A 15755-nucleotide genomic window follows, 5' to 3' on the forward strand; every position below is an offset into this window, starting at 1 on the left:
ATGATTTTAAGTATCAGGTGAACATGAGACTTCATTTATCTAGGGACACATCTATCCCATTCCAAGGATGTCCAGTAATATTCTTGTCAAAATTTTTTTCTTTCCCCCTTTTTAAAAATTTAAGGTACATTTACTACCAGTATTTGAGCCATGAGATTTTTTTTTTAAGATTTTATTTATTTATTTGACAGAAAGAGAGAGAGACCACAGGTAGGCAGAGAGAGGGGGGAAGCAGGCTCCTTGCAAAGCAGAGAGCCTGATGCAGGGCTCGATCCCAGGACCCTAAGATCATGACCTGAGTCGAAGGCAGAGGCTTAACCCACTGAGCCACCCAAGCACCACAAGCCATGAGATTTTGAGGGGAAATATAGTGCTTAATCCCTTTTAATATACAAACTTACACTATCTCATAATCTCAAATTTTTGTTTCTCAAGGTCTTTGTCACCAATTTTTGCTTGTATACTTCCTTACAGTTCCTACATTTTTATAATGTAGCATCTTGCAATAGAATCACACCTAGCTTATGAATTTACAAAACAGAGAGGCGAGAGAGAGAAAAAACAGTGTGAGCCCAATGATCGCCGCCGGAGGGAAGCGACCATATCTCCCTCTAATCCTAAAGCAGCTTTTCCAGGCTGAGAGTGAGTGTGAACTGGCATATGAACGTGTACTTTCCACTCACTGCCTCTTCTTCCAAAGGAGATTCGCAGTGTCACTTTAACTGTTCAAAATTTCTGCCTTCTTCACAGATTCTGTAGAATCGAAACCTTGTTTAGTTTTTCCTGTTTTAATTAATAGTGTCAACATTTTCATTGTGACCAACCATTTACTGAAATATCTATGACAGGCCTCTTCCGATTGAGAAAACAACACCACGCCCTGTGGCCCCACCCTACCCCTTTCCCTTAACTGGACGGAACGGTTCATTTGGTTGAAATATAGGGAAACGCATTAAATTTAGAGGTAGTTTAAGGTCTGGAGGCAGAAAGAATGGAGTCCCAGCTCCACTTTATGCTGAGCTTGAAGACGTGAATTCCAGCCTCTGGGTTTCATTTACCTAAACTGCAAATGGGAATAATGGTAGCCCTGAAATGTGGTGAGGATAAAATGAACTAATGCAGGTAAAGGGCAAAACAGAGCACCTGATACATAATAAAGAGTATAATGTCCTCGTTATAATGACTTGCTACTACAGAACACTAATGGTTTAAAAACTTCCTAGAAAACAAATTTGAAAACAAAATTGAAAAACTGTAACAATTTTACAATGTAAAATCTGAAGGAGAACCAGGTAAAACAGATTATCCAACACAAACCCAATGTGAGTAAGACGAAGCCAGTTCAGAGGAAAACTCTTTGACAATACATCGGGAATCATCCTGAGGACACAGACATGTATGTCCATATTCTTTTTATATATTACTTCACGACACTGCATTTTCCAAAAAGCACATGAGAGCATTCCTGTTATTTTGAAAATCCATGCAGTTCCCAGCCAACTCAAGAGGTAAATTATAGCATTTATGGGAAATAAGAAAAAAAGAAAGAATTCCTGAAATGTTCACCCTGCCCAAAGCATCAACCAAGAATAGCGATGGATCCTGAAAGAACTAAGTTGCTACTGCTATAAACATCTATGAACAACAACAACAGAGCCGGTGGTTCCCATCATGATTCACACTGAACCTGAGGCTTTCATCTTCTCACATAATAGAGAGACCAAACTTCTAGAACAGAGGCTGTGGGTCACAAGGCCTATCTAACTAGTTGACATCAAATACACTTCGGCAATCTCAAACACATAAGCTCACATACCATCCTCTTTTTTTTTTTTAAAGATTTATTTATTTATTATATGAGAGAGAATGCACACGTAGTGGGGAAGGGGCAGTGGGAGAGAGAAAGAAAGAGAACCCCAACCTGACTTCTCCCTGAGCATAGAGCCCTACATGGGATTCAATCTCATGACCCTGAGATCATGACCTGAGCCGAAATCGCAAGTCGGACGCTGAACCGATTGAGCCACCCAGGTACCCTGCAACCTGAAGTGTCTTTGCTGGATGGAAGAGACATTTGCAAAGCTTAGGGGTTGCAAAACCATTGACTCTTTTTCTTCAAAAACCAATTTAAAGTCACCCATTCAGAATATATGGTGAATTATGAATGACTACAATTTTTAAAAATTTCAAGTTCTACTTCACTAACCAGGTGCCCAGCCTAAAGAAGGCCTGAGCTTACAAGCTAATTATGTAAACTCAGGCGCTGGGATGGTGGGATGTATTTTTCCAGTATTCCCAATGGTAGCCATGGACATGTGGTGGTAAGCATAGAGGGAGGGTGGCAGGAAAAAGGCAACCTTTCGTGTCTTGGAATTAAATAAGATGGCCCTTATCTGCATAGGCTTAGGATACTTATTCAACAAATGTAACAATTTTAAGAGATGACCCAGCAAAATGTCCTTAGGTATTTTTTGGAGGATTTGGAAGCATGCCCTGATTTTTCAGATACGAAAAAGTTAACTATATTATTGGGTGAAGTTCTCTAAAACAACATGGTCCAGACCTCCTTGTACGCAAAGGGCAACAGGATGAAATAAAAGATAAGCCTCTGAGGAAACTGAAAAGGAATCAGAGCTCATTGCATAACAAGAAGGAGGGGGACAAATGTGATAGCAGAGAGACAGAAATCCAGCCACAATAGGAAGAGGCTGACAACTAAAAATCTCGAGCTCTAAGGATGGCATCTCCCCACCAACTTAGGTGAGGAGAATGTTGTCATTGTCACCTCCATTCACACTATCACAAACTGACAGAACAATCTAATTATAAATCAATCCCAGTCACAGCCTGAAATCTGTAGAGTGAAGTGCAAATTGCTTCCTCCAGAAATGTAGTAACAGAATTTTTTTTTTAAAGAAATCATTTAAAAATGTGTATCTAGGATTAACTGCTTAACTGAAGCATTATTCTTCACAGAAATGGATGGACAAAGTCAGGAACAGGGGTCAAGTTACTCACAGGCCTTCCGCAAAACACTCCAGGAGCAGGGTGTCCCCTTTGAGGATGGTAACTGATGATTCGCTACCACGTTCAGGAGGAGGCAACAGCAGTCTGGGTTTCCTCTGCTTGATCGAATTGGCTATAACACAGAAAAGAAAAATCACATACTTCTTCCAGACTAAAAGCGTTAAAATCCCGTGGCACTAAATCTTCCTCAAAACATACTGACATACATATACCTAGCTGTTACTTATGTATACATACATAGACACACTTTTAATATATCATCATTTATACAGACTCATTCCTACCATGAAGCATGGGTTGTCCCTCAGATGCATTAACTTAGTGGAGTCCCAAGTTTCAAGAAGGTTGTGATTGAAACCACATCTTTAAATTCCAGAAGTTCAAGATAATCAGTTCCTTGAAGAAAGCCCTTAAACGTTAACTGATAGTCTATGATTTTATATTGCATACTTTAATCATACCTGGTCATGTTTGATGGCTGTGTATGTATCTTTATTTAGTTTAATGTACCTAAGTCTTTGATAAGATGCTTGTTGTAAGACCACTCCCTAGGCCCTGCTCCTAGAAATTCTGATTCTGGAAGTCTGTGGTGAAACCCACACATCCATGAAGTCAACCCGCTCTTTAAGGTGACTCTGTTTACAGTCTTAGCCCCTCAAAGAGAACACTGTTGTAGGGAATGATTAGCAAGCACTCTAACTACATATGGGATCATTCCATTTGTCACTTCTAAAGAGTACTTTGCAAACACAATGACAAATGAGGACTGCCATTTCCAATGTAAATTTTAAAAACATTTCCAAATGTTCGCAGAAATCCACCCCCCCATCCAATGTCAGTGTGATTTGACACGATGTGGAAAGTGTAAACAGCTGACATTCAGAGTAAGAGAAATGAAGGGCACTGGTAGCAGTGTTTACAGGTGACAGCTTCCTTACATGTGTTTATCGAAAAATAGCTTTTGAACATTCTATGTAATTATTTTTCACTGAGTGATACAATATACACCGAGTGATACAATATACATGACTGGGTTATCAACCTCTATGATAATGAAGGTGGGGACGTATACTTAATCAGTCCGCCGTCAAACTGAGGGTGCCCCAAAAAGAGCCCTCTTTCAGACCTTCTGGTGTTGCCAGTGTACCAGATATCTAGACGAAGCCCATGGTTCCAATGGTATAAAGAACATGTGTTGCATTCAAGTAAAGGATTCTTCTCATTGTGGAGAACTAGTTTACTATAGAATTCAGGTTTACTCAAGCCTCTTCCATAAAACACTAGTTCTAGTAGATGTTCTGTGGCGGGGGGAGGGGGATGAAATATTTCACAGACAAATGAGTTTGGAAAATGTTGCAGACTGTATCATTTCTCAGAGTTACAATGGACAGTCCCATGTTAAGTATTCTGAGAAGTCTTATTCGAAAAATAACCATTTGACTTTCTTAAGTCTAGTGTTTCTCTACTTCTATTGATTCTCAACCATTTCTTTTTCCTTTCCACACGTAACAGCTATCAATCAAAATGTCACTAACCATGGCAGACATTTTGGGAGAGGCAAAATAATTACCCCATTAAAAATTATGCACATATATATATGCGAGTGTATGTGTATTTGTCTATATGAATTATATTATATATATATTTATAAAGTGATGAACTTATAAATATCACTCTTTGGTACATATTTAAGGAAGGAGGAGGTATTAGAAAGCTCTATGCTCAGGGGTTTCCTTTATAAAAATATTAGTATTTTAATATACTCATGAAGATACTAAAGGAAAAATTTATATTCTGAGATGACAGTGAGCTACAAAAGGCAAAAATAAATGCGAACACTCTTCATGTGATCGACTTACCCTTGGAACCAATTTCTGTGGATGAACTTGAGTCATTAGCATGCCTTACTGAAATAAAAAAAAAAATGAAAGAAAAAACTCACAAACATAATGGTAGATGCTGATATCAATAATGAATGAAAAGTCATAGTTTTCTCTTAGAAAGATTACAAAATGAGATATAACCATGCTTCACTAGAACATCATTTTTGGGGATATATTAGGTAAAAAAATTATGATGAGCTCAAACTTGAACTACCACAGATGAATCCAGGTCGTGTGGACACAAATTACAGCTCTGTTATAGAGAATGGAGGCTGCCAACAGGGATGTTATAGTGAAGTCCTGGCACAGTGTATCTACATGTAACAATGGAAAAAAACATGAATCAAATTAGACAATGGAATGGTAATGCCAAGTTGCGACTCTACGAGAGCCAATTATTCAGTCAGTGAACTGTCAGGGATTATCTCTGCCCTTTGAATCTTACGGTTCTTTCTCCCACTAATGACTTTTTCCCAATTGGGAACCCAGACTGGCATTGGCAGAATCAAGGAGGGAAGAGAAGCAATTCACATAACTTTGCCAGTTTGGGAAGGACAACAACGCTGGATGTGATAAAAATGATAACATTCATTCTTTTTATTTTTGACTCTTGTTTTCTTCCACATTTGTGGCCTGCTGGTTATTCAAGATCACAATGCATCAAAGCCTGAGACTTGCTTCAGAAACCTTGGAATATTGCTGTGTATTTCACCCACTGCCAAGACCAGATCCTGCAGACGTCAAATGAAATATACTTGTACTGTGAATTGAGATTTGATTTTCTGGCTCCGAGAGACAGAGCTACTGTAGATGTGCAGCTGCAGATGTCTCTTTCATCTGGATGAAGTCTCTAGAGTTGAACTAAACAATGGCGGAAAATATCAACCCAGCTTTAACCGGCTTCAGCCAGAATGACATTACAGGCACATTTGTATTCAGCATTCACGATGGAACGATAAATTATTTGGACTTACAACTGTTAACTGTTAGTTTCATTGGCATTTTCTGCACAATAGTCCTCAATCTTGGAAATGCAGCAAAGCAACAGTAATCATTCCGACTGTCTTTTTCTTCCACATTCGCAAAGTACAGATCTCCCTTTTGACTCATGTATACTCTTTCATCTTGTTCAATGTGTTCTAATTCTGGAAAGAAACATCTTGTCATTAAGAGAGGCAACTATCTTTTATTGTGCCTTATCCCCCTCCTTCATTTTCCTTTCTTTTCTATTATTTCATTTTGTTTTCTTTTTCATGCTCGCTCTTTCTTTTCCTCACAAGTCTAGTCTTACAATAAGAACAGTGAGAGAGAAGTAAAAATAAACAAACAAACAAACAAACAAACAAAAACCTGGGAGCATGTTTTCCACCATTAACCAAAGAGGCCCAGTGGTGGACAACCAGTCTGTACATTCTACCTCTCTTTACCATCTAAGCCTCTACTTTTGCACTGGCTTATCTGAAACTGGCTTATCTGAAAACTGGTCCAATTGGTCCAAGCAGATCTCCCCAAAAGTTGTGTCTGACAGTGATATTAATCTATCTTTCCTGAATACAGTCTGGAATGTTCTAGGGTGACTGGACTCTGGAATGTTTGCCTGTGGCTAAGAATAGTTTCTTTCACTTTCTTCCAAGTACTGTAGAAATATTATCATTTTTCTCTAGGGACCACAATGAGAAAACACTTAGGGCAAGTAGTGAAGGCATATGCCAGAAGGACTTTACAAGAAGCTGGAATTTCAACTCGAGTGTTAATACAATTTTTTTTGGCAAATTAAACACTAAGGTTGACACTAATTTTTCTGTGGTCATATGTAGTGAGTAGAACATTATTAAAATTGAAATATAAAGCTAGCAACACAAACCCAAGCCATCCTCAACTTTGACACGGATATTCCAAAGGTAATGTTCCAAAGATAACTAAGTTGTTTGGAATATAAAAAGTATTTTCTTCATTGACATATGTTACCATTTCAATAGCTTCTACTCTTTCAGATATGATAAAATCAAGATAAATATTTAGGGGCTTTCTAGGGTTTTCACCTATATCCTTAATAGAATAGTTAAAACTTGGAATACACTATATAGATGGATATAATTTTTTAAATCTATTTCATTCCATAATGATAATTTTTCCCCTTTTTTCCCACATTGATAATCTTAGATTATTTTTAATCTGTGTTTCCCTATGTTATTGGACATGATGCATGAGATTAAAATCCAATGGATGAAACAGACTGTTACTTACCAATATTCATCCAGTAAATGTGTAAAGGTGGGAGGCCTTTGGGAGGGTTGCACGGGAGGACAATTGGATCTCCCTCCTCCACTTCAAGAGGGTCAATTTTTTCTTTTGGGAATTTTGGAACATCTAGTATAAAAAAAAATCATTTAAGACATTATTTTAAAATTAACTTTTAATGTTACAAGAAATATATTAAAACCTTCTTTTTAAAAAATAGAGTATTTTTAACAAATTCAATACCCCAAATCTTGGCTCTCATCTCTCCCCTGCAGAACAAAATACTGTTAAGAATCTGGGGTGCAATTATATAACTTTAAAAATTCTCCTACATTTTACAAGAGTGGACAACAAATATTTTTGCTATGTGACATGGACTGGCAACAATAGACCTGTGCATGTTTCTCTGCACAAAGATACAAGTTCTGAGCTACAGGATTCACTGAGTTTAAATTCTGATAGATATCATACTTTTTTTCTTCAAACACTGTGATTTATTTTCTAGGCAGATACATATCCTCTGTCTCTGGCTTTATTGTGAAGCCCTTGAATGTGATGGGCAAACATTCCATTCAAAGTTTAACCAAACTAAATTAAAAATTCAAAGACCACATTGGAAAAATGTTACAAATAACAATGAATAGAGAAACATGACCACTTTAAGTTGCTAGGAGAAACTTCCACACTGGAATCACTCCCAGAAAATGAAATTTCAAATGAAATGGAATTGATGTAGGAAAGTAGACTTTGCAATATTTTAACATATTCCTTCTTTCCCATACTGGAGACGCTTTCCTAAAAGAGCAACACAATTACAATGGGAATAAAAGTCACAACTACGTAGAATTGGAAATCCAACACGAATGTGTGATTATTTTTACGAAATTATTTACAAGATAGTTTTAAGAATGTTCAAAATGTATTCTGCTTGAACACTATATTGATACGTTTAGATATTAATAGGGGACTTTGAATGATAAAATTATTCAGGCTCTTACTAAAGACAAGGACCTTAAGAAGGTATTTATAATATTGCTGGCTTGATGGAACATATTAGAGGGTATTCCATCTCTGTATTGCATTCTTAAATGGTGATTCACAAAAGATTATCAATTATTCTTGGAAGTCTAAAGATTTACTCATTGATTATAAAGTTCTTCTTGAGAAGCTTTGTGCATTTCCTAGGTATTTGTTCTCTTGCCCGTCAACCCTGACCCCGACTCCTGAGTGGTTGAAGGAATTTGCTGACATTTCTCTTACTGATGCACCAGCTAGTCACAATGAATTACTTTTTGTCTAAATTCAAGGACCTTTCAAGGCTTAGCACCGCAGGGGCAGTGGGTTATAGTGCCTTTGCCAATTTGGAAAGCAGGCTTGAGCCATGTGACAATCCTCAATTCCCTCTTGCTCAACTCATTGTAGCAGATTTCTCTTGGCAAGGCTGGAGATGTATTTGAAATGGCAACTATCTTGGAATCAAGCTTTTGCTCTAGGTAGCATGAAATTTCCGCCAAAAGACAGGAAAGCATGTTTAGGGCATTCGTTATGGTAAGATCTTGTAGATAAAATATCAATGCCACCTCTTTGGTAATGCCTTAACTTTGAGAGCAAATGCTATACAAGTCATTTTGTAGAAAGTATACCTAATGCAAGTAATATGTAGAACCTTACAAAACAATTATATGCCCAAAGCTCCAAATTCAAACACTTGTTTAGTGTAACTTGCTACAGTTGAAGCCCTGTGTTCTTTGGTATTGAAGTTAATGGTGCTACTGGATAGCTATTGAATTTGTTCATACTCAGATAAAAGGGGCAACAGAGGAAGAGAAACACAGACAATGGAAAGAGCCTGTAATCCTGTTTCATAACAAGCGAACTTTATAACGCCTTACAGGAATACACAGTTCCCTGGGTGATATCTATTGTAAAGTAGCTAATTAATAAGATATATAAAGCCTTAATTGGAGAGCTGCCCCCTCAGAGTATTCAGAAAAATCTAACAATTCGAACAGATAGTACTGCCCATGAAGCACTAGCATCCATGCATTAATTAAATCTAGATTATAAAATTCTAATTCCAAAGATGTAAATATGTAATTCAAGTGGCTTCTAAGGCATCAATAATAAAAATAAATAAAATAAAATTTATAAGTCTATCAAACCCTTTATGACATACCATAAATTTTCAGAATAGTTTTAGACCAAAGATGAAATGAAATTCAGGAAACAAGGGAAGAATATTTATATATTTAATAATTTAAGGTCTGAGAATAGGTATTATAAAAGCATTAATTTGTACTTTTTTTATGGTCTTCTTCTTTATCTTTGAAACTATTTAGCAAGTCTGATTCCATGTAGAAAGAGAATAATTTTAATGGCTACAGATAAATGTGGAATTTAATTACTGTAACTTAACAGCAGGCATGAATTTTATCTTGATTCAAATAAAGAAATGACTCCATTTAAAAATAACTCCAACCAATGACTTCAGTTAATTGTGTTTCTCTGGTGAGAAACATTAGCATTGTTGAGTTTGGACAGATAAAATACTTTTAAAAGTAAATTGTAGGGGCACTGGGTGTCTCAGTGGGTTAAAGCCTCTGCCTTTGGCTCAGGTCATGATCCCAGGGTCCTGGGATCGAGCCCCGCATGGGACTCTCTGCTCAGTAGGGAGCCTGCTTCCCCCTCTCTCTCTGCCTGCTTGTGATCTCTGTCTGTCAAATAAATAAATAAAATCATTTTTTTTAAAAGTGAATTTTAAACAATCATTTTTCTTCTGTGTAAGGCAACTAACATTGCTTTAACTTGCCAACATATTTTAAATGAGTTCTCCATCAACAGCAAAAACACGATCATTTAATTACGTTTCACTAACAATGGACTTGACCATGAATGGCCTTTCCACCAAAGAATCAGAATGTACTTGTTCATCAGCATCTACCTAAGCAGAAGTTTAAGAATCTTTGGAAATCCCATAATGACCACGTCTAGATGAAGTCAATTTCCTTTATATATAATGTCCCTCCCAGTCTATCTATCAGGAAATCAAGCAGTTGATAGCACCCATCTTTGTTTACTATTCTCCAATAGGCTTGCACAGTTCTTATTCAGTGTTGCAGACAAATTTCTAGTTATAACTCCAGTGGCACAGGTTCCTAAAACTTAGCCAGAATCTAGTATGAAAAAACTCTTCTAGAAACTAGACAGATGGACAGCAAGCAGTCTTCTTACTGGAATTATCAATATAAAGCAAACCAGCAAATACAAACTTTCTAGGATCTCTACAAGTTCAAATGGTGACAATGAATTTTGAAACTCATCCTTTCAATTCTCTCAACCTAATATACTGAAAAAGTAACATCTTGGTCCTTGACATATAGATGACTTAAAAAAATTTTTTGTATTTATAGGATAGTATAAACTGGGTTTGGGCACTAAAACTAACTGGCTGTGTAGCTTCAGACCAGTATTTTCACCCTTCTGTGCCCCCATTTACTTTTCTTTGGGATCCCAGAGTCCTTTGAAATCATTTCTCTAGGCTCCTCAGAAGTCTCACTAGATTAGGAGTTTCTTAAGGGCAATGATATTATAAAACTTAAGTTGTATGGTCTTACCACACCAACATGCTTAATAATAAAAGTAATAATGAAATAGCACCAGGATAATTAAACTAAACCAGGATAATACAAACTTTGCTAACTAAACCACTTAAATGACAAAGGAACAGGTGACTTAACTACTACGAAGTTATGTAACTCTACAATTTTTTCCCTTAAACTCAAGAAATCACATCAAGTATTCTTACACTCCTGTCTTCCCATGAGTCTGATACTTGATGGCCAAGGTATTTCCAACAAAAATGTACAATGTATTTCAGCTCATCTAGAGGACGTGTTACCTGAATGATAAATGATGCACTGCCGGCATCCAGGTTATACACAGAAACCCTGTAGTCAGCTGCTTGGGGTTGGACCCTGGCTTCCTCACTCACAGTGTGATCTGAACCTGTTACTTAATGCGCTTCTGTTGCCTCACTCGAACTGTAATTGACACCTCATTTACTGATTTGTGTCAAAGTTTAAGTAAATCATTTTATATAAGTCAATTAAATAGCGTGGGGCACTTAAAAAATCACTCAATATATGTTGGCTATTAGTCAAGTATTTTCACTCCGCACGGTACACCCAGGCACACTGTATGAGAGGAGATGCGCAAAGAGGCATAGAGCTTTCTTTTGCTGTGCCCTCTGATTTTCCCTGTAGCCTACATTGTAACAACTTCGTAATTTTATGCAAATATTTGCAATTAGCTTTTACAGAGGAGGTAGGGAGGGGACCAGAGGGTAGAAACGGTATGCATTTCATGTAGAACCTATGGTTTAATGATACTCCCCCACATTACTGGGCAAAACTTCTTATGCCATAGAACTTTATCTACCTTGACTTATCTCTCTATTCACAGGACTGGACTGATGAGCTTTTTGAGATTCTTGAATGTGTTTGGCAAATTGCATACAGTCTGACATGATGATCATGAATGTATGCCACTGAGCTCACATGCTGTATCATCCCCCAAGTCTAGTTTCCATCCATAAAGAAATTTAATTGATTCCCATTTCCTATAGAGTAACCCATTAATCCATTTAGGACTACTGAGAAATAACATTGCCTTTCAGTCTATGAGCTTGTAATGAATTCACGCTAAGGAAGGATACCCAATCCAGCCCATTTCATTCTAGTCGTTCACACAATCTGATAGACGAGAGGAAAATCCTCGGTCTTAATTAAACCTGTAAAACTCAAAGTTGCACTCTCAACTTAACAAATTGATCTTTTTTAGTTGGTTTGCATAGATCAGTAAAAGAAATTAGCATACGCTACCAGACCCTGCTTTTGCTACCCTACCCCTCCCAAATCTGAGCAGTAAATAGCCAAAGTGTGTCTTAAGGGAATTGTCCTCAGGAATCTGAGGAAGCTATACAAATGTAGAACCCAGCAGACCAGAAATTCTAATTGGTTTCCATTAAAACAGTATATAGAGGATTGCATCTTCAAGCCTGCCATTTCCTAGATTATTTTAATAGTGTGTGGAAATTGCTTTAGTACTCTTATTCATTCTTTTATTCTTTAGCCTATGAAACAATAAATCAGTCACTGGTAATATGCATTCAAGCAGCATCTAGAAGCATGCAAAGAAGGAAGAATAGCATAGCATGACATCTTTTACCATTTCCAAGCATCCCAATTTGTACACATGACAACCAAGACTCCCCAAATAGTATATAAATAAATGCTTCAAAAACTCCAGAAAATTTGCATGTAACAGCACTATTTATAATAGCCAAAAGTTGGAAACAATCCAAATGGACATCAACTGGTGAAAGGATAAACAAATAGTGGTACATCCTTACAATATAATGTTATTCAGCCATAAGAAGGAGCAAACTACTAATATATGCTAAAACGAGAATAAATCACAAAAACACGCTAGGTAGAAGGAGCTAGATGGAAAATATCATGTATGGTATGACTGCATTTATATGAAATGTTCAGAAAAAAAAATTTACTGAGGCAGAAAGAAGACTAATGACTAACTAGAGCTAGGGGTGGGAAGAGAGACGGGCATAAGGAGTCTTTGGGGGAATGATGAAAATGTTCTAGTATTAGATTATGATGATGTACTAAAAATTTATTTTAAAAATTCACTCATTTTGCACTCAAAACTGATAAAATTTATGAGATATAAATGATGTCCCAAAAGTTGTTTTAAAAAATCAGAAAGGGGGGTTGGTGCCTGGGTGGCTCAGTTGGGTAAGCATCTGCTTTGGGCTTGGGTCATGACCCCAACATCTTGGGATCAGGCCCCACATTAGGCTCCTTGCTCAGCGGGGAGTTTGCTTCTCCCTCTTCCTCTGCTGCTCCCCCTGCTTGTGCTCTCTTGCTCACACACACGCTCTCTCAAATAAATACATAAAATCTTTGAAAAAAAATCATTAAGAGGCCACCTGGGTGGCTCAGTTGGTTAAGCATCTACCTTTGGCTCAGGTCATGATCTCAGGGCTCTGGGATCAAGCCCATATTGGGCTCCCTGCTCAGCAGAAAGTCTGCTTCTCCCTCTCCCTCTGCCCTTCCCCTCTACTTGTGCTCTCTCTCTTTCTCAAATAAATAAATAAAATCTTTAACAAAACAAAAATAAATTTTTAAAAAGTCAGAAAGAAAAATCACTAGAGGCTGAGACAGAGGAGGGATGCTAATTGGAAAAGGCTGATCTGAATGGCAGGCAGTACTGAAATAGCCCACACGGAATCATGTATATCATCATTTTAACTCTGCTGGTGGTTGTCAAAATCAAGGCTAGAAAGAATCTTACCTTCTCCCCTAACTCACTAACCACATTCGTAGGATAGAAATTTCTTGAGGACAGTTTTTGTTTTGTTCACTACTAGCTCTCAAACTACTAGAAAAGTGGCTGGCACATGAGGGGAGCTTAATAAAGATGTGTTGAATAATTCACTAACTCTCCAAGCCATATTGTGGAAAATCCATTTAGTTAAATGATTTTTTCCATGTTTGAAAACAGTGCATTGTGTTTGTTTGGTTGGTTTTTCTTTTACTCTTTCGTTCCCTAGCAAACTCAACTGCAGTGTTATTGAAAGCAGAAAAGTGAACAAGGGGTATAAAGGTTTCTGTTTGTAGAGAGTAATAATGGGACTTTCAGTTACTGCCCGCATGTGAAAACTTAGGTGGCTAAAGCCTTTAAGCTTAGTCTAATGAAAATTTCAAGAAACTAGATGAAACTCTGAAATTCAAATCACAAAGTTTCCTTCGATATAGTAGAATTGACTCTCTACACTCTACAGCTTAAGAAAAGAATCAATTGATATAGATTGTAGAAAGCTTTAAATGGTCCCTGATTTATAAACCCCTAAGAATTGGGGTAGCAATCCTATTCAACATAGAAATGATTGCAGAAAGCTGTTAGACAATGGAGTAATTTCAGGAGAGACTGGAAATGATGCATAAGAAACCTAATTTATTTTGCTCTTTTCTACAGCAGCAGAAAAACAGGGTAATTACCCACTACATAGCTCACATGTGACTCTCATCTCTTCACTGCAATACTAGCAGATTCAGGGCAGAATTATCCTCACATTGTTCACCCCATCACTTGGTCTGCTTAGATAATGAGAAAATATATTTTTTAAAACCCTTTAATTGCAGAATCTTATACTAATACGTGCCATTGGCTTCTCTGCAACAGATCTAGCTACTGCCTTTGCCTTTGTGTATCCATAGCAACCATCAGAGCTCAGGTTAGGGATCACGCTGATGCCTTGCCTTCTACAACAGATTTTTAATGCCTCTCTCGTACACGTATCTTTTTTCAGTTATTTCAGTTAATTAGATAGTCAGATTATATGGTTATAGTTAGACTATAATACATAATTTTATATTATAAACTAAAATATGACTATAGTTATATACTTAGAGACCATATATCTGTCTAGTTTTATGATCACAACCACAAATATCATGGTAATACTTTCTGATCCAGAACTCATGAACATCTTTTTTTTTTAAAGATTTTATTTATTTATTTGAGGGAGAATGAGTGAGAGAGAGCATGAGAGAGGAGAAGGTCAAAGGGAGAAGCAGACTCCCCAAGGAGCTGGGAGCCCAATGCGGGACTCGATCCTGGGAATCTGGGATCATGACCTGAGCCAAAGGCAGTTGCTTAACCAACTGAGCCACCCAGGTACCCTATTTTTTTAATATTTTATTTATTTATTTGACAGAGAGATAGAGAGCACAAGTAGGCAGAGTGGCAGGCAGAGGGAGAGGGGGAAGCAGGCTCTCTGATGACCAGGGAGCCCTACCTGGGGTTCAATCCCAGGACCCTGGAATCATGACCTGAGCTGAAGGCAGCTGCTTAATAGACTGAGCTACGCAGGCACCCCATGAACATCTCCTATTGAATGTCACTTCAAACCTAAACTCCTGAGGCCAGTTTCCAAGTTTACTGACAGTACTTTGTCCATTACTATGCTATAACACTTAATAACCCAGTATATCTAATTCAGACAAATAAACATGCTACTTATTATTTATGTTCCTATAGAAAAAAAAAAGAAACAAAGAAATATAACTAACACTCTTTTATCCACCACCCATCATACAAAAAAGACCTTTACCTTTCTGTCTGCTCCCCCATTCCCTTTGAGGTAACTACGATCCTGAGTTTTGTTTACAACATTCTCTTGTTTCTCATTATAATTTTACCACATACAGCCATACCCCTAAATAATATTTTATCCTTACATGTCTTGAACTTAAACATATATATTTTTTAAAGACTTTATTTATTTATTTGAAAGACAGAGATCACAAGTAGACAGAGAGGCAGGCAGAGAGAGGAAGGGAAGCAGGCCCCCACTGAGCGAGAGCCTGATGTGGGGCTCAATCCCAGGACTCTGGGATCATGACCTGAGCCGAAGGCAGAGGCTTTAACCCACTGAGCCACCCAGGCACCCCTATGTTGAACTTATATTAATAAAATCATACTGTATGTATTCCAAGATTTGCTTTCATTGTTCAACATATTCCT

The 15755-nt window shown here is 37.4% G+C and overlaps 1 protein-coding gene across 17 annotated transcripts in view; it reads right to left on the bottom strand.

The window, feature by feature from the left end:
* Nucleotides 1–15755, bottom strand: part of CHL1 (cell adhesion molecule L1 like) — a 211491-nt gene that overhangs the window by 53523 nt on the left and 142213 nt on the right. For 16 of the 17 annotated variants that reach the window (XM_047746586.1, XM_047746615.1, XM_047746560.1 and 13 more), the window contains 4 exons: nt 7158–7280; nt 5885–6055; nt 4887–4934; nt 3019–3139 (listed from right to left, as the gene is read on the bottom strand). In XM_047746586.1, the coding sequence (XP_047602542.1) occupies nt 3019–3139; nt 4887–4934; nt 5885–6055; nt 7158–7280 (463 nt within the window). The remainder of the gene's footprint in view (nt 1–3018; nt 3140–4886; nt 4935–5884; nt 6056–7157; nt 7281–15755) is intronic. The other variant, XM_047746634.1, reaches the window with a different exon arrangement.

The sequence above is a fragment of the Lutra lutra genome, chromosome 1, assembly GCF_902655055.1.
Source record: "Lutra lutra chromosome 1, mLutLut1.2, whole genome shotgun sequence".
In the NCBI taxonomy this organism is placed as follows: domain Eukaryota; kingdom Metazoa; phylum Chordata; class Mammalia; order Carnivora; family Mustelidae; genus Lutra; species Lutra lutra.